This window comes from Hoplias malabaricus, chromosome 2 (genome assembly GCF_029633855.1).
Source record: "Hoplias malabaricus isolate fHopMal1 chromosome 2, fHopMal1.hap1, whole genome shotgun sequence".
In the NCBI taxonomy this organism is placed as follows: Eukaryota; Metazoa; Chordata; class Actinopteri; order Characiformes; family Erythrinidae; genus Hoplias; species Hoplias malabaricus.
In genome coordinates, this window is record NC_089801.1 from 53,940,564 (window position 1) to 53,960,567 (window position 20,004).

The window sequence follows — 20,004 nt, forward strand, 5'->3', positions numbered from 1 at the left end:
ACTTGATTTTCACTGGAGAGTGTCTTTAAACTTCTTTTTTATAATCTGATCTTTCTATTGAAGGGAAAACAAAATCAGTTTTTTTGTTTCTATCCTCTCACACGTTTATACCCATTTAGAGAAAAATCTTCCCACTTTTTGAACAATTGAATTAAACAGAATTGTAATAGAGAAGTGTGTTTAAATGATGAACTTGTTTTATTAAGGCATACTGATACTGATAGTTCCGTTTTTATATTTCATGTTTGTAAATATATAGTCCTACGCAACAGCTAGACAACTTGTATTTCTCCAAATGGCCATAAAGTACAATTTTGTTTTGTTTTCAAGCATCAGGGAAAAACTGTTTTATCAAATGCTTTCATAAGAAAAAACTTACAAAGGATAAGGAGATAGTTCATAAGAATGTTCTTAAAAGTAATTCTCAAAAAAATCTTAAGAAGTTCTCAAATATTGTCTTATGGTTGTCAGTTAGTTATGTTTAGGATTTTTTCTCAAGAAACCATTCAATGTTTTTTCTTCTGTAGGTTATTTGTAATGAAGCCTTTTGAGCTACATGTTACAGTTTATAAATGCCATGAGACACATGTTTAAAAAAGAAAGAACCATTATTAAAAGTATTCATCTGTGTAGCTGATAACAAAATGGATGAAAATAATGATCAAATATTGAAGTAAACAAGAAATAGATGTGAGAATGGAGGAAATAGCCAAAACCCCACAGATTCAAGTTTGTCATAATTTTTCTTATGTAGAAATACACAGTAATTTAAGAACAATCTCTACTTTTAATCATGTTAAATTAGACATTATTGATAAAGATGGCAGAACAATTAAAGATGGCAGTGCTTTGCATGAAGGAAAAGATTGAACCAAAAAATACTGACAGATCTAATACTATAGTTTGTGTGAGTAACTTTTGTCTACTACTTTTGTGAGTAACTTTTTGTCTACATACTATCAAAGCATCCTAACATGGCATTACAATGTCATGTCACTGCATGCCCTGAGAATGATCCACCACCCAAAGAGCTACTCTTTTGTGCTCCTGTGGAGGTCCTGACCATTAATGTACATGGTGTATGGGTGCTAGGAAAGTATGCAGAGTAACAGTTGGACAACAGCCTGTATACAAGAATGTGATTTTAATGTTATGGCTGATCAGTGTATATAGATGAGGATGATGAAAACACAACAGAACTTTAGGGTTATTTACAGCAGTTTCATCTTAGATTGCGCCACTCTGCTCTCTCCCTCTCTCTTTCGGTTTTGCCTGTGGTAAAAACACTTCCTCTAATGAGTTAAGCTTTAATGAGGCGTTCATTATGAGTGATGACGACTTTAGACTCGCATTATTAGTCACCTGCTTGAATTAGTGTCCTGCTGAAACTCAAGGCAATTCACTTTGTTTTCCTAGAAGCTGAGGGTTGTGTGAGAACAGAACATGAAATGTGAGAAGAGAAGACCTTACTGGTAAAGAAAAGCATGAGAAAAAAAAAACCTAAAGATCACTAAACAGTGCGTAGACCAGGCCTAGCGACAGGTCACCTCTGCTCTATTAGGCCGGTTGGCAGCTTTTTATCAGATGGAAAATTCTAGGCTGAGTCACTGGGGATTATGCCATGTTTTGCTTTTTCTTTATGCAAACACCCTGGTCAGAAGCTCTTGTTTTGTATAAAATAAGGGGGAGGGAATCACGCGATGGCACAAAGACCCTTTAACACTGAGCTATAGCTTTATTTCCATACAGCAGTGCAGTCAAATGATAGTCTGTACATCAGTCACTGAGTGAGATGGGTATGCGTGTTCAACCAAATAAGTAAGATAAACAGCCGTTCATTGGAATTGGACATTGAACACCTTTACTGTATGGCAAACGAACATTTGAATGAGGTTTAAGCATAACTTCACATTTCATGGGGACATTTGCATAACTCTGATATGTGCTCACCTGAGTACAAAATTAAAGGGTGCAATTGGGTTACCCCGGTCAAACAATAAAATCTCACATATTTAGACAGCTGTTACCACACAGTTATTCTGTCTTAAAACTCGTTAACATCTGCTCAACCGGCATCTGCTGTTATTATATAAAATGGACAAATTCAAGTTTTTTTCTTCATATAAAAAACAGATTTTCTCCCAGGTCTCTGAACAATAAGTTCTGTTGATCTGACTGCGATACCTTTGATGGCCTACCTTGAACTGCATGGTTGTTAGGAGTCCTAATTTCACTACATCCACTTCTTTTTCAGTTATATAACTGGATTACCTATATTTATGTCTTGTTATGTCTTATGTCTGACATGTTAATTCATTGATATTCTGTGACTGGTTCATCCTGATTAAAATCCAGGTTATGATAGGTCCCAAGCCTGGAAGTTTTAAGAGCAAGGAACACATCACCAGAGAGATTCATTCCATCGGCAGCCATCACACACTCACTCGGTTACACCCAACTCAACTACCACTAAGCGGTTTTGGATTGTGGACATGGGGTTAAACAACTTTTCTCAGAAAGGGCCCTGAAACAAGGATCAAACCCATAATCTATGACGGTATTTAGAAATGGGAATAGGGGACAGCTTAGAATAATAAAAAAAAAAAAAACTAAATGTGCAAAAAGTGTCCCAAAAAATGATAGGTAGTATAAATATATTGAATGAAAAGATTTTTTTTACATTTATCTTTCATTAAATTTTACAGCATGTTTTGCACATCACTCACATTACAGCTAGCCATAAAATTATACTGAGTGAAATATGAAGTTATATAATACATTTGGCTGGATTGTCTCTTTGATTTGGAAGAGAGAGAGAGAGAGAAGCCATTGGGGTTATGTTGATTCAATGTCTTCAATGCTCAGTGAACTTCACACTTCATGGTTTAATGCATCAGCCTAAAGAAAGGTTTAACTAAGCCATAAATATCATGCCATTTCTTTCTCCTTCTCAGACATACACAAAGATACACATACACCACTGATTCAACATTACAAGGTCATGCATGCATATTCCTTTAGCATGTCAATAAAGTGTAAGCTATCTAAAGTATTCATCCATAGCTTGCTGGAGTACTGTTTGTGTTCACTTTTTCCTGCCATTTTGTACATCTCCGTCAAAGAAGAATTTTTGGTCAGAGAGGCTTTATTAATCCTTTTTGTCCCCCTGCAACGCCAGAGATTTCAAGGAAAGTCTCCCACTATCACTAGTGGTGCTGCTCATCCAGGGTGTTTCCTGGCTTTTACTGGTCTGTCCAGGACAATAATTTAATTCCTGGAAATAAAATTTTCTTCAATCTAAGTGACTTATCTGTTATGCTTCTTTTAGTCCAGTCATATATGTATACACCAAACGATGTGGTCAGATTGCCCTCAGTCTTTTCAAACATATTCAGAGAAGACAACTAACTGCCTGTGCTGCTATCATAGCCAATACATGCTATTGTTGGTCATCGTCTTGCTAAGTGGAAGGAGGAAAGGGAAAGGACAGTTATGCTCTCTTGAACCCTTGACCAATGATAGAACATGCAAGATTTTAAGTACCAAAGCTAAAATAGTTAGTGCTGCTAATTGTTGAATATTTACTGGTGTTATAATTACTTGAATTTGAACTACATGAATTTGCATGATTATAAAAAGTTTTTTCTTCATGTAGTAGTGGTTCCACAAAAAAAAGTATGGACTTCAAAAAGTGGACAAAATATTTATTATAATATTTATTTATATATTTATTATAATAATTGATTATTAGCATAAGACTTAATATAGTTTGGCCGGTTCAATGAAAAGTGAGAGACAGAGATGAGATATGAGAGAAAAAATCATAAGCTGAGGTTAGATGATATACTTGATGATATAAACTTGTTCTCACTTCATATTTGCAAGACTAAAATAGCCATGGTATCATCATGGGCTTTGTGTCTGTTAAGCCTCACCCACTTGAGAACTGTCGTGTTACACAACCCTGTATCTTTTGCACTTTTGTTTCTGCTGGGTCAGCTTACATACTGAGACTTTGTATTCATTCCACATTGATATACAGACTCAAAGTCAGCTTTCATTCAGTTATTAGTAACCAAAACGTGCAGAGAACCCATGATTCGCAAGGAAGTGTCCACAGCTGCAGGGGCCTTAATGAACAAATAATAAATTAATGAGAAAAAGGGCAAGTGAGGTGTGGTCACTTGAATCCCAGTTACATAACCATGCAGATGTAGAACTTTCTTTAAACAGCAACAAAGCAAAAGAATAGGAGACGACTTCCTTGTAAGAGATATTCAAGACCCAGCAGCATATTTTTCCTCTTCCAAAGGTTATGTTAACAGAAAGCAATTCATTTATCAACATTTCTATTTCTGTCTGTCTTCTACATTTATTTGGCAGTGTATAGCATAAAATGACAACTGTTTTTTTTTTCATTTCCCCTCAACTAATCTTTAAGAACGATACTTTTGGCATGATCTTAGATATCAAGGAAAACATTAATTGACAAATCATAAGCTACCTTGCACTGGATATTCATGAACTCATGAATCAACAAACCCTTCCACATTTCAAATACTCTGAATCACTCTACTTGTATAGCAAACATTTACATTTCAGCAAACCAAATCCTTTAACCCTATACATTTCTGTGAAGAGCTATGTATTGTAATTGGGTTGCTGAAGTTTAGTTAACTTCACGGGGCAATTTTATTACTTATAGGTTGCTTTGGAATGGCACAGGAATCATAATGATGGTTTTCCTAATATTCCTTAGGAGAAACTTAAGAGAAAAATTCTCTATCCTCAACTGGTGGTTGGGAAACTGGCAGAGAGTCCTCCAGTATTTCAATTTGTATACTCTAAAAGAGCTAAAAATCTGGAGCAAGCCAGATAGCATCATGTACGCTGGATTTATTATAAGTTTTCCATTCCACCTTAAATGGTAACAATGGTTGCAGTCCAATTTAAGGTACAACAGGAAATGTAAACAAGCTGTCTGCAGTTGCTATTATCTGTTGTGTTTAGGACATTGATTCACATAATAAAGATTTTTTTTTAAAGATACCTGCAACTTGTCACGTAAAACTCTTCTTGAAGCGAAATCGCATTCAGAACTGTCAGTGGCTTTCATGATATATACCATTCTTCCTGACATTTGTTGACTGCTCAAATAATTCAGCCTTTTTGTCTATTGTAAAAACTTCCAGCTTTCTTGGAAGCATACACATTAGAATAAAGGAACATTTCTGTGAGAATTTGATAGTATTCAGTCATGAGAATATATTAGTGAGGTCAGGTAATGAATAATTTGAATTGAATAATTTTGAATAATTAGCTTTGACTCACAATCCCCCATGCAGTACATCTCTCCAGAAAATGCAACTATTCTGTTCAACTGCTTCACAACCTAATGCTGGATGCTTTGCACCACTCTCCAATGCTTAGCCTAAGGCATGGTGACTTTATAGCTGCCCCAGCAGGCTTAAAAACGTATACTTAACAACCGAAACAATGTTCTGCGCAGAAAGAAAACATGTGCACAGTGTTATATTTAAAGAAGGCCATGCACAGCAACACTTAAAACTGATATTAACTGAAGCATGATTTATTAACATGTATGTGACAGCTTCATAGTTTGGAAAAGGAACCTATGAAGTACAATGGATTTTAAGTCTGTGATCTAAAGCTCAGAAAAGACCACATCCATCCATCCATTATCTGTAACCGCTTATCCAATTTAGGGTCGCGGGGGGTCCAGAACCTACCTGGAATCATCGGGCGCAAGGCGGGAATACACCCTGGAGGGGACGCCAGTCCTTCACAGGGCAACACAGACACATTCACTCACACCTACGGACACTTTCAAGTCGCCAATCCACCTGCAACGTGTGTTTTTGGACTGTGGGAGGAAACCGGAGCACCCGGAGGAAACCCACACGGACACGGGGAGAACACACCAACTCCTCACAGACAGTCACCCGGAGCTGGAATCGAACCCACAACCTCCAGGCCCCTGGAGTTGTGTGACTGCGACACTACCTGCTGCGCCACCGTGCCGCCCTAAAAGACCACAAGATACACTGAAAATGCAAGAAACTATATAAAATATAAAATACAAAATTAATTTCAAATTCATAGCACAAAGCAATGAATTATGGAAAAAAAAAAAAAAAAAAAAAAAAAAAAAAAAAAAATATATATATATATATATATATATATATATATATATATATATATATATATATATATATATATATATATATATTAATCAAAACTAAGTTCTGTAAACATCAGTTAATAAATGAATATTGAATATTTATAGAAAAAAATATTTTTAATACAGAAATTATAAAAAATTATGTAATTTCTTAACGCTTTTTTTGTTTGTTTATTTGTATTTCATGATGGAGCAGCAGGTAGTGTCGCTCTCACACAGCTCCAGGGACCTGGAGGTTGTGGGTTCAAGGCCCGCTCCAGGTGACTGTCTGTGAGGAGTTTGGTGTGTTCTCCCCGTGTCCGTGTGGGTTTCCTCCGGGTGCTCCGGTTTCCTCCCACAGACGTTGGTAGGTGGATTGGGGACTCAAAAGTGTCCGTAGGTGTGAGTGAATGTGTGGGAGAAGGTCCTGAGAAGGACTGACTTGCACCCAGAATTTCCAGGTAGGATCTGGACCCACCATGACCCAAACAGGATAAGCAGTTACAGAAAATGAATGAATGAACATCAGCAATTGGTTTAAAAATTAAATAAACAAATAAATAAAAGTATGTACCTTATGTTATGAAACATCCTTATCTGTACAGCCATCTAGACACCCTGACATTGAATAATCTTTTTCCGCCTTTGAGACACAAAGGCTTGAAATGAACAGAAACCAAATGCTTTTCTCAAATTTAACCACACTTCTCAAACAAGAAACCTGAGCTTTGGGCGCCTGTTTCTTCTTTCTGTTTTGATAATTCATGCAGCTAATAGGCTATGCCAACATTTAGAGTAGACTGAAAATCTGCATAAAAATGTCTCTAGTTTCAGTTTCTAGTTATATATATTTATATGCTAATGATTCTCATGATTGCAGGTATAATTAAAACAGCCATAAATTTTTTTTCTTCTTCACTTTATTTTTCCATTCTGACTTACACCATAGAGTAGCTATCCCTTAGAATGAGTGATTGCCACTACTTTAAAATGATACTAGGTAAGATTTGATATTTCTCTTCCTAGCCTCCCCTAGAGATGAGTGTAATTCAATTCAGTATAAATATAAGCAATACAAAAATATATGTAAACAAAAAAATATATGCATACACTATCTATGCTACACAAGCTACAAGTTACAGGAACTGAAAAAATAAAATTATGGAGTCTAAGGATGCATGGACAAATAGTGAGTGTAATAAAAACTGTAAGGAGTCCCCAAATGACAGATGATAATTAATAAATTGTCTATATGTGTAAAAGTAACTTGACTAAAATAGCCATATTGGATAAGCAGGTGTTCATGAATTTTGTACAGGTATTTTACTATGATGACCATGATATGTTTTTGGCAGCCTTTGGAACTATCTACGTTTCTGCATGGCTTCAAATGTAAGACATGGTCTAATCTATGATCATTCTGCATGAATGAAAAATGTGGCCTGATCATTATCTAAGTCACGAAGCAGATGGAGTGCAACATGGTAAAGTTTTATAAAACATAATTTTAGTGTTGCACGTCAAGACATGGTAACAGTGCCACACAGCTCAAGGTTCCAGGTGTCCGGGGGTATGATTTTGGGCATTGGGCCAAGATTTTCTCATTAGAACTCACTTTGTCTCGTATGTCCTGCTGAACCAGAAAAGGAAAAGCTATGTCTTCCTCAGGGACTGTGGCTGCTTCTGGAATTAACAGTGTGGGTTCGGGCCAGTGGTGGACAAAATACACACTGTGGACAAATACATACTGATACTCAATGTGAAATACTACTCCCGTAAAAGTAGAAGTCCTTGACCACCGTGCCACCCCTACAGAGTATAAATACGTTTGTTAATTCATAACTGTTCTAAGAACTGAACCAAGTGATTACTTACAACCTCAAATTCACACAACAGTTAAAATTAAAAATCTTGCGTTATTACTTGGTTTTAGTTGGAGAAACTTGGGGTATGTTTGTTTGTTTTAACACTCCAACTGTATCCGTCTGTCTTCTGGCAATGGTGCCGCGTTGCCTAAACCTAAACCAACAGCAGATTTTCATAATGCAGTGTAGTAAAAAGCACAATATTTGACTTGGAAATATAGTGGAGCTAAAGCAAAAAGTCGCCCAAAATGGAAATACTTCAGTAAAGTAGAGATACACAAATCTTAAACAAAAAAAAAAAACTTAAGTACAGTAACAAATTACTGTCCACCACTGGCTGAGGCTAAATCGTTGAGTTATGTCTGTTCTGCTATATGAGCTTGTTCTGTAACTAGAAAATGTTATATAATTGTTAACTTGCTTGCTCTTACTACAGTATAATTTGGAAAAGGTCAAGCTCATCTGTTTTCTGAGAGAAATTGAGAAATGAGTCAGAAGTTGCCTGCCCTCTCTCTCTCTCTCTCTCTCTCTCTCTCTCTCTCTCTCTCTCTTTGTTCATTACATGTTTGAAAACCTGATTGTTTTTATTTATTCTAGGTCTGCACTACACTAACAACACCCAAGTTACATTCTGTGATAGATTTACGTGCAGGCGGGTCAAACCACATTTGCTTTTGAGGAGGAGGAGGGGGTAAGCAGATGAACAGAAAATAAATATGAAATATGCAGTCTGGTATCATTTATTTCTATAATAACAGAGAGTATAATAAATGTATTCCAAGGCTGTTGGATGTTCCCTACCAAGGAGGGCCCCAGGTAAGTAGGTTCACCTGTTGGCAACTCCTGAGCTGGTACGTTGTTCTATGAATGCAAAGGCTTATTATTTTATAAGTGTTCTCAGTATTATGTTTGGAAAAATAAAAAAGTACCAGTACCTGAACCTAACTGATGTGAAGTATAATGGAGGTAGTTTAAGGCTGTGCTTTGCTCATGGCCTGGTTGTCCCTCAGTCATTAAGAGACCCATGAAATTCTGTTTGTATAAGGGCATTGGTACTGAAGGCAACTCTCACTGTGATCTAAAAATCAAAAGAAGTCATGTCATGCAATGTGTTAGCTTAAACAACAGAGATTTTATAATGGCAATCTCAGATTAATTATGTGGTGTAATCTAGAGGAACATTTGAGATCTAAAAATATGTGAAGGGAAACAGTTCAGAAGAAAGGCGTCAAAGTGCCTTAAAACACACTACAGAAACTACACACTCCCACTGAAACTTTTTAAATTATTTTTATTATTATTCTCGCAAATGTATGCACTTTATAAATTGATGTGCTGTGCCGGAAAAATCTGTTGGCTACATATAGTTGGCGTGATTAATCTCTTGGAAACATTAATTGAGGAAACATGATGGTACTTATAAAACGTAGATTAATTAATGATCGGTTTGTTTATTGACACACCTCAAATGGAAATGGAACAGCCCAGGGTGGCAGCTATTTGGGAAATGCTAGAACTTGAATGTCAGGTGTCAGACTGTTTTGAGCATTATACTCAATGCTCAGTTGAACACTGATATAAAATGCAGGTCTATCACATTTATATAACTCATGATATTCACTTGCCATATGACATATTGGAATTTACTGGTTGCATGTACCTGATGAACAGAAAAAACAGAAACTAAAAAATAATAATAAAGTAAACAAACAAAACAGCACATAGAAAAGACACAGGTGCATGGACCTGTTTCAAAAAAGCAGGATGTACTCTTTAGCAAGTTTACACTTGGTTTAATCTAACCTCACTTTGGATGGATTGACATTGGATTACTCATTAATACGGTAATTTATGCTGCACACCCAGTATGCTCCCAGGCTGTTTTCTGTTTAAATACACATTTGTAGATCAGAACCAGCTTTTTGACCAATCAGAGCAGGGTATTTCTGTAATTTAATTTCCTCTTTGAAAAATAAACCAGCCAGCTCCTCTTCATGTTCTAGGCCTCTGGCTGTTTGTAAAACATATAATGAAACAAACATGATGTTTGTAAATGTGGAGCAAGATGAACTGTAAAGCAATGCTCTGGAGCTGCCAAATGAAGCAAAGGTTAGCTTGCACAATACCAAGCAACAGCTAGAGGGCTATAAACAACCCCCCCCCCCCACCACCACCCCCACCCAGCATTAGTTTCAGCAAATTAAACGGCATTCTCTTGAGTCACATTTGTACAGAATTAGAGTTACAGTGGCATTTGTGATCCAGAAGTAATTATCCAGCATATGCACTTGATCTATGTCAATGTCTATGGCTGAATGAAATCATGTCCTAACAGAAATGTTCCACCATCTGGTTTAGTGCCTTTTTAGGAAAGTTACTGCTGTTAAGAATCCATTCTCCCACATGTGAATCTAATGTCTGTCTCACTCAGTTACCCTACATGCTTTATCTTTATATACTTGAACATTACATGTGGAGAATTCTAATTGCCCAATTCTGTTTACACCAAAACGTAGGGCAGAGAGGAGAAAAGATCATTCTTGCATTGCAGCTTTCCTACCAGTTCAACAGGATGTCTGGCGTTGTGTGAGAAAAAATAACAAGTGTACTGCGAAACCAACCACAATTCTCCCCCACCTGTCCTGGCTGCTGTAATATCCCAACACTTTCACTGGACTGTAGTAGTGCTGAGCACTGTAGAAATGACAGCAGCTGCCAAACAAAGCATTCTCCTGCACTGAAGCAGATGCTTGCATTTTTGTGAACAATGTTAAATGAATCCATGCAATAGTAAATCTAAATACAATCTGGATAAAGGAAATATCAAAATGTAAACTCACTAATATGGTTTTCAGTGAAAAACATGGATTGTGCTTCTAAAAGAACACCAGTTTATATCATTAATATTAACTATTTTTTATAATCTATCTTTATATCTCTCTTCGGTTTGCTCATCATGTGTATCTTCATGGTTCTGTTACTATATTGTACTTTTTCGTTTGTATATACTCTGATTTGTGTTCTGATTATGTAAGCACATTAGTGTAACTGAAAAACACCATATCAATGCAAAGTATTCTTTTTTTAATTATTATTACCCAAGAGGAGTTAACCTATTAAACATCTATGAATGCAGGGGGTCTTTGAATGCAGGGGGTCTTTGTTTTCAGCTAAACCACAGGGAGGCAGATGATGTAATTTAATGTGGCCTTTATTCACCCTTAATTAACAGTATACAAACGATTGTTTATACATGGGAAGAATCAGCAAGACAACAAAAAACTGTCTGACATTTAAATCTCTGTCTATTAGACATACGTCACACTTCACTAACAGTTTAAGTAGGACATTTCAGTTTAGTCATATTATTCATGCATTTAGATATGATGTACAATATAAACCCTGTAAATATTCCCTTCACCTTGCATAAAATAAGTATTTCAAACACATTCTAGATGAAGTATAATTAACCTGAGCTTTGCAAGACATGAAGTGCACCTTAATATTCATAATTCAATAAGTACATGCAAAAAAATATAATGTAAATAAATATTCATCACTATTTCGAGAATTGCCCTTTAAGAATTACTCCTATACAGTATTTATAAACAGTAGTCACTTTGCCTAACACACAGTGGACCCTGGCTATTAAAATAGCCTTAAATTCAACTCCACAGAACCTAATTAAATGTGAGAACTCATTAAACTTAAAATGTAATACAAAATTAGGAAAATAACAATTGGTCTGGAGCCGAGAGATGAGCAATTGCCATCCCCATACTTAACATTCAAGCTTATCTGCTTACATTCCAGACTGATTCATGGTGTTGCCAAAGACACAAAAACATCTGGTTGCATAAAGCATTTTTCTTGTTTGAGAGGCATCCAGAATTGCTTGAAAATTCTTTACAAAACAAGATGAGACTTCAGCAGATAAATAAAAGTAAGAAGTTGGCACATTGCCCATATCTGATGACAAGCAGAAAGTGTCTGGGCAGAAGTGGTGTGATCATGGCAACAACCCTGACCTTTTAATGTTCAAACTTCCCTTTCCTTCTCCTGCCTTAACTCAATTCAAAACAAAACAAAACCAAAATATCCAAAGATATATACAGAACTATATGTCAGAGCTAAGAATACAAAACGAACACAATACAAAACAAACCTATACTGACTGGAGCCCATCGCTTAAGCGCTGAGCTCAACCTCACTTTTCCTTCAACTACATGGTAGTGAACGAATGTAATTGTTTCATAGAAACAACTGACATCTGCCTTATACCGGCAAATGAAACTGTACACTGATTGGACTGCCTGACTGACAGTGTTTCTGACGAAAGGGATCATGAAGTCGGCTCCTTACTACAGCAGACAAGAGCGGGGCTGAGCGACGCGGCCTTTCAAGATCCGACGCACCTGAAGGATGAAACAACAAAAGAGGGGAAATGATTAGTCCTCAGACACACTGCCCATCATATTATTTTTTTTATATATTGTCCATCAAATCTAGTACAAATAGCTAAAAAAGGTGTCAACCATTTTGCTCACGAAAAAATATTTGAAAAACAAATGTCTATTATGTGTATTATGTTCTATAACATAGATGCAAAGCTGGTGCCGGGTCTCACCTGATCCCCCATGGGTCCTTCGGGCACCAACTGAATGGGCTGCTCATTCTCGAGGTTCTTGGAGCTGGGGTCAGCTCCTCTCCTCATCAGCAGTTGCACCGCATGCACCTGTGCCTGTCGATCCTGCTGTGCAGCAGCCACATGGAGCACCGTGTTCCCATTGTAGGCCTGAGAAGATCAACATTTCCAAGTTTACAATACATTTATGCTATCACAGCTAAAGGAGCACCAAATAACCAAACGTCTTCATATCTTAACATCATAATGCTGCTTCACCTTGGCATTGATAACAGAGAACGAGTTCGGCTGATCCAGGAAAAGGCGCAGTAGCTCAATGTTTGCTTCCTCGGCAGCCATGTGCAGGGCGGTGCGTCCACTTTTACGATCCTGTTGGAAACACAAATACTGAGTTAAAGGCAACTGGCACAGCATTTTGTTTTTAAAGCTATCCTAATACAGGATCAAAAATGGCCGTTTGTGCTTTTTAATTGATACCATTTCATTCATGTCAAAATTTCTGAACACTGCCCTTGCAATGATTTGTTAAGCAAAGAATATTAGTTTGAACAGAAATGAGTTTGAGATATATAAAACTACCAATCTGAACAAGAAAACAATATTAAATTAACAGTGAACATTTGACATATTTTATAATTTTACACCATTCTCTTGAGTTCATGCTGTTAAGAGTTTAATTAGCTCACACCGATGAAGCATTTCTTACCGTTGTGCCACAGGAGGCACCCATCTGCAGCAGAATGTTGATACACTCTCCAAGAAGTTTTCGTTTTTGCATAAGGGCTGTCATTTGTGGGGACTGGGATGCCCCAATGTGACTCAGCTCCTGCACCACTGCATTGTGGGAGAGGACAGCAATGTGTAGAGGGGTGAGGCCTAAAATAATAATAAAAAAATTGAAGTTGGTCAGTAATCTGCAAAACTCAAGTAGATAAATGAAGTTCTACCAATTTGACAACTGCTTTTTTCAAGAAATTATTTTCATCTTAATACAGATTACAGTATATTGCATGGGCTTAACCTAATTACGTACCATCATAGTCGACTGCCTCAACATTCACCTTCTGCCCATTATTCTCCACAGATTTTTGAATGGCCTGGGGAGACACAATCATGAAGATATGACTACATTTCCAGGTAGGATATGAACACTTTTGAAAGTCTAATGACTGAATCATTGTAACAGTGTATGACATAAGACTGTCTGAGATTGACTAATCGCAAAACTTCATTATGAAAAGCAACATCGAATTCACTCAATTCCAACTAAAATACACTTTATCAGAATGAGAAATGGCATAAAAGTATAGTAAAGTAAACCAATATGTTAAAATATTGTAATATAAATTACAGAATGGTACAAATTTAATAACAAAAACAAAACATGTAACAGTGGGAATTTTACTTTTTGTTGTTTTAGCAAATTGGGCAAACAAAAAAGAGTTAATGATTAGGAGTAGAGCTTGCGTGCCAAGTTCAGCACACAGTTAATAGTTGATAGCTCTGGAGATGTTTGTCTCTGAGCTGTATGAAAGGGAGTTGTGTTGTGGAACTCGTTTTACAGGATGAGGGGATTTTCAAACTGCTGCTTTGAGGAAATGAACTCAAGTTAGCAGTTATGAGGAAGTTATTTTTGGGATGGTAAAAAAACAGCGATAAAATGTTGATAAAGTAAAGTAAATGGCATAGAGAGAGAGAGAGAGAGAGAGAGAGAGAGAGAGAGAGAGAGAGAGAGAGAGAGAGAGAGAGAAAGCAAAATACATTAATATATTTATGGGTTTAACATCTCAAACCACTTATTTTATAAATATTTTTAAACGTGTTTTGGATACAGGCGTAGTTGGGACTATTTCAGGTTATATAATTTAAACTTTAAATAAAAACATTTAAAATTGGGCTCATGGAATATGTTTGGGGCAACAGTTTATAAGCAGTTTGCAGCTGGCAAAATCTTATCGGATTTTTAAGTGCATGTAAACACACTCAAAGTTGTAGCACTTAATCATCCTTTTATTCAACAGTAAAGATTTGCATGCCGAACAAAAGGCAACCATTGTGTCCTGCTGAGACAAAGGGTCTTTATTTTAGATACTGTCTGCTGAGGTGTATCCCATATTAAGAATACTAACTGAAAATGTAAATAATATCATTTTTAATTACATATTGTTCAGTTTCACATGTTATTTCTTTACTCCTAAAGATATTACTATAATCAAAATTTATTTCTCATATAATAATAATATAAATGTGATTAAATGTAATAAAAAGGTTTTTACTAGACAAACTAGACAAACAAAACAAATGTGAAAGGAAATTAAATATAGTCGTCCTTAACATAAAATATCTATGAACCTCACTTTAACATGAGGTAATGTATGAATTAATTTACATATAAATGAATTGTTGAGAACATAAAATTTTCTAAATTATTATGGAATTCCCTTCTATACGGTTTCCAGATAAACTGCTTGAAAGCTTCTTACAATCATTTTATACGTGTCCACAAGAAAATTGGTTTGTATTAATTGAAAGAACTTTTCACACTGCCATGTTTTATATAAAGTAATAAGTTATTTTAAATATTTTAAAATAAATTTTAATATTTTTATACATTACACTATTTTAATACCATAGTGTGATATTTCCATGTATTATATTTCTCATGCTGTCCTTATGTTTACATGTTACCTGAGCTGGCAGATGTCAGAATATTTGTTCTGTATTATTTGAATATAACATATACAGAATATGGTGGGTTTTCATGGTGTTTGATTCATGAGGAATGAGGGAAAGTGTATGGGAGAGACACAAGACAGAGAAAGAGACAAATTGATGGACAAATAGAGAAATAGAGAGAAATGTGACATTAAATACATACCCTGAATGCTTAGTAAAGTCTCTTAACAGTGTATATGATTAGATATTGAAAACAGACAGGGTGGGAAGTAATGCTGACTCACAGACTGATGATTCAGAGAAAAGAAGACTAAGGAAATGGGAGGATGGGGGTTTACTGAATTGTATTTGAGTTTCACGAAAAAGAGCGTTTACACAAACATAAATAATACGGAATATGTATCAATATATAAAAATATTGATACCCCAAAAAGTTTTATTTTATTTTTCCAATACAGTCCATTTTTATACTAGTGTAAAAAAGCCTCACCTGTAAGGTTAGGGTGTGGCCTTTCTCGGCACACACATGCAGAGGGGATCGGCCCCAGCAGTCTACAGTGTTCACCTGGGCTCCCAGAGACAGGAGGTCTTGAGCAATCAGGTGCTGGTTGGCTGCCACACTTACTTGGAATGCACTCTGTGATTAAAAAAAATACAAAGACGTCAATACATTTAAAACCATTACATCCAGTTAAGCCTTTTCCTGTAATGCCCGCTTTAAGCTAAATTGTGTATCACAAAAAGATGTGTGTGTGGGTGTGTGTATTTCAACACTTTATGAGTTCCTCTATCAACCATTCATGTTCCTTAGGTCACTAGTGATTTAGCACTTAAATCTAACTCAATGTGAGATTAAAAATTGCCACCATATTGTACATTAGGCCTGGGATGTTTTGTAACTGATTATTAATTATCAAGTAAATACGTCTATTTTTGAAAGTCTAAAGTAGGGAAATCGACTGGCTTGCGTTGTTATGGTTGATGCTGCTGAAACAGTTCAAGCTCAAGTAAACAAATAATAAACACCACTGCCCTCTAAAGGTGCTGTAGTATCCAAAACAAAGATAGAGATGTGCACAAACACAAATTTGGTGTATAACATTATGACCACATCCTTGTTTTTACAATCACAGTCCATACAGGAGCACTTTGTAGTTCTACAATTACAGATAGTAGTCCACCTGTTGCTCTGCATACTCCCCCCCCCCCCTTCACCTTATTGTTCAATGCTCAGGACCTCCACACAGCAGGTATAATTTGGTTGGAGGACGGTTCTCAATGGTGCAGTGACACTGACTTAATGGTGGTGTGTTAGTGTTTGTTATGCTGGTATAAGTGGATCAGACACAACAGAACTACTGTCTGTTTGTGAGTTCAGCAACCCGTTTAAAGCTTGAAAGGTGAGGGGAAAATCAAGACATCTTCTTTGAAAAGATGTAATTAAGTACCTGATTGTTATGCTCCTTCAGGTCAAGCATGCCAATCTCAGACATTTTCTTAGCAAGGACATAGGTCAGAGCTCTTCTCCCCTGGGCCACTGCAATGTGAAGGAACCTGAAAATCACAGTAGTTTCAATATAAGTACAATTTTCACCATTAGTTTCCATATGTTTATTTCTCTCTAAGTACCAGGTTTCTCCTTTATTAATGGTAAAAAATTTGAACATTTGTAAGTGCTTAGGTAAAACTATCAAGCTTTAATGGTTAGTTCTGCAACTCACGTGTCTCCATCACTATCCATGGAACTGAGATCCAGGGAGGTCAAACCAGCCAGCTTCTTCTCCTCTTGCTGGATCTGCCACTGGAAGAAAGAAACTGGAGAGGATGTTGTCCCAATAGGCCCAAATCCATGCTGTGGACTCAGACTTTGGAATGGGGACATGTAGGGGCTATCTGGAACCTGAGAGAGGTGGCAGCTGGGGTAAACGGGGCTGGGTGTTGAAGTATAAAGTGTGGACATGGGCTCCTGTGGCTCTAGAGGTGGGGGTGAGCTGTCATGTATTTTCACAGACTCAATAGATAGCCCTCCATTGAGGAAGAGGTCACCGAGGCCGTCACAGGTGCTTTGCTCTTTTAGGATGTTTCCACAGCATGAAGACTAGAGAAGGCATGCCAAGAAATGTTTTGTTATATTTTGCACAAATGTCCACAGGAAAGACATACTTTGCTAAAAAATGATCGTCGGTAGCGTGTATTTTTCACCAAGGCAAAAATTACATCTGTCAACTAGTGATTGATGTCCATGTAAAATGTTGAAAATGAAGAGCTACACCTAATGTCTAATAGAAATATTTACCAGGACATTGTTGTATTCAACAGCAGGCCTTTTAGCCACAGGCTGAGGCGATGAAATCTCAGAAGTCCTTTTTCTACACTGGAGCAAAGAAGTGATTGCTAAAAACACAATAAAAACCACCATGTTAGCTTTCATATTATTAATATACTCTATTCAGCATCTTCACAGTTTCTTTAGAGTAATAATGTGGTTTGTGTTATAAACAATTACCTGGGAATTCAATTTCATTTTTATGCTGTTGTACCTGTAAAAAGATAAAATTTGATTTTGAAAAGATACAAGGAACATTCGACAACAAGCAACTTTCTGACAAGGTGAGACATACTACATTTCTAGTAATAACTAAATTGTGTTTCAATGTGTGTGTTTTAGGGTCCAAATATGGGACACTGAATTTAAGAAGAGGCCTGTGCTCTGATGAGAAACCGAATGTTGCTTTAATTTAGACACTGTACATACCTGTATTTCATTGTGCCGTTTCTGCATAATGAGCTCCTTGACTGTGTTTTTAACTCGTACGCCTTGGTACCGACTCCGTGAACCGTCCTGGATAGCCTCCACTGCAGAGCAAACAGGACACATCACCATAAGTAGCTGAAATATAATTTCTTTATACATGGCCATACACCACAATCACGATAAGAGTAATCTGTAGTTCTCTACACAAAATCTGGTTCTGTCCACATTTCTATATTCATTTGTTCACTTGATAAAATTTCATTAGTTAAAATTATGACAATTTAAAAAAGTTGTTGAAAGTGGGTGAAATTATGTTTGGCTTTTTATAACTCCATTTATAAATGTTAGTTATGGTTAATAATTATCGTTGTTTTTATAATTGTATTATTTAAATCAATCAACAATAAAAATTTGGTTTTTGATATTAATATTTATTATTGTTGTTACACACAGTTGATAGATTTGAATAGTGGAATTTGGGATATATTTATTAACTTATTTTATACAAAAAAAAAATAAATAATGTAATGAACATTCGTGTTCATATGGTTCTTAAAGTTATCTTTTAACGCCTGATTTAGAGTTCCACTTTTTAAGTTTAATGCTACTCCAACCACGCGATTTATTAATATTATTTATACTATATTTACGACCTAACTCTGTTCTGCGGTGTATAGGTGTATGCGAGTATAAAAGCCCAGTTTCTTTACCGTTATCGCTGAACGACAGCGGCGGGCTCTCCGCTCCCGTGTCCCAGGTTCCTTCACTCCCCGCCGGAGAGACGACAGCCTGCTGCCCGTTTCCTCCGTCCGGAGAACAGCTGCCGTAAAATGACCAAAGGTGCAAAGGACTGGTCATTACATCTGAATCTTTGTCCCACAGGCCAGAATAGCCCTCGGAAATACGGTCAATAATCATTTTTATAGCACAGACACACAACTCTTCTAAACTCAACACGAACTACAGCGAAAGGAAAACGTACCTCAGTCAAAAAGACAGGTACACGTCTCATAGACAACCCGCCTACAAGAGTTCACCAATGGGAGACGCGAGTTGAGTAACTGACAGCATTGTTGGCCAATAGAAATTACAGGTTACTCCGCCTAGTGCTGACGACACACCCACTGTGTTCAACCATCAGCGATTTGTATGAACGGTCCGCTATGATTCAGTGATTGACTTGTTTCTAAATTCTCCTTAATAAGAATGAGACAATGACTCAACGAGTGGCTACTCACTAATATACTTCGACCCAGAACGCTCAAAATACACAAAACAGAAGCAAGCAGAAGAAACAGCTAACAGTGTCAGGCTGCTGACGGTTTCATTTGTGTTAATTTCTATTAAGATATTGAACCATTTACCATTACAAGATCGCATGTTTAGGCGAAATATAAACGAACACCATATATAACCGTTTGGAAACATGATTGAAAGTGGACTGTTGTTTTTTTAAACGAACCCCTTCACAATTGACAATTGGGGTTGAGTTTCAGTTTGGGGATTGAATTGTTAGGTTGTGAATTTAAGACGGTAATATGTGAGAGAGTTCTATTAGTTCTATTCAAAATTCAAAAACGCTTTACAACGTCTACAATCAATACAAAATACTTGAATTCACGTGTGAGTTTGATCGAGTGATTTATAGAACAGAACTGATTCCACGGGATGACTCACTAGACACGAGTCTACAAGAGAGAAATGTCTATAGAAAGAACAGTACATCTTACACATTTTGAGCTAATTCATGACAATGTGCGGACTGTGACATTAACGGGTGGTTATTATTCCAACTCTTTCGTTTACCTAAATCTTTATCGTTTAGATTCAGTTTAGAATGTGTTCGGGTAATTTATAGAGCAGAACTGATTCAAAAGACCGA

General features: G+C 36.6%; 1 protein-coding gene across 1 annotated transcript; it reads right to left on the reverse strand.

The window, feature by feature from the left end:
• Positions 1 to 11,255: 11,255 nt before the first annotated feature.
• On the reverse strand, positions 11,256 to 19,072 carry nfkbiz (nuclear factor of kappa light polypeptide gene enhancer in B-cells inhibitor, zeta). Its single transcript, XM_066660601.1, has 12 exons — positions 18,833 to 19,072; positions 18,123 to 18,223; positions 17,874 to 17,907; positions 17,664 to 17,761; positions 17,089 to 17,465; positions 16,816 to 16,921; positions 15,858 to 16,004; positions 13,725 to 13,788; positions 13,398 to 13,567; positions 12,950 to 13,060; positions 12,674 to 12,841; positions 11,256 to 12,461 (listed from the first exon to the last, which is right to left on the reverse strand). The coding sequence occupies exons 1-12, from the start codon at positions 19,038 to 19,040 to the stop codon at positions 12,408 to 12,410; spliced, it is 1,638 nt and encodes a 545-aa protein (XP_066516698.1). The 5' UTR covers positions 19,041 to 19,072; the 3' UTR covers positions 11,256 to 12,407.
• Positions 19,073 to 20,004: the final 932 nt, after the last annotated feature.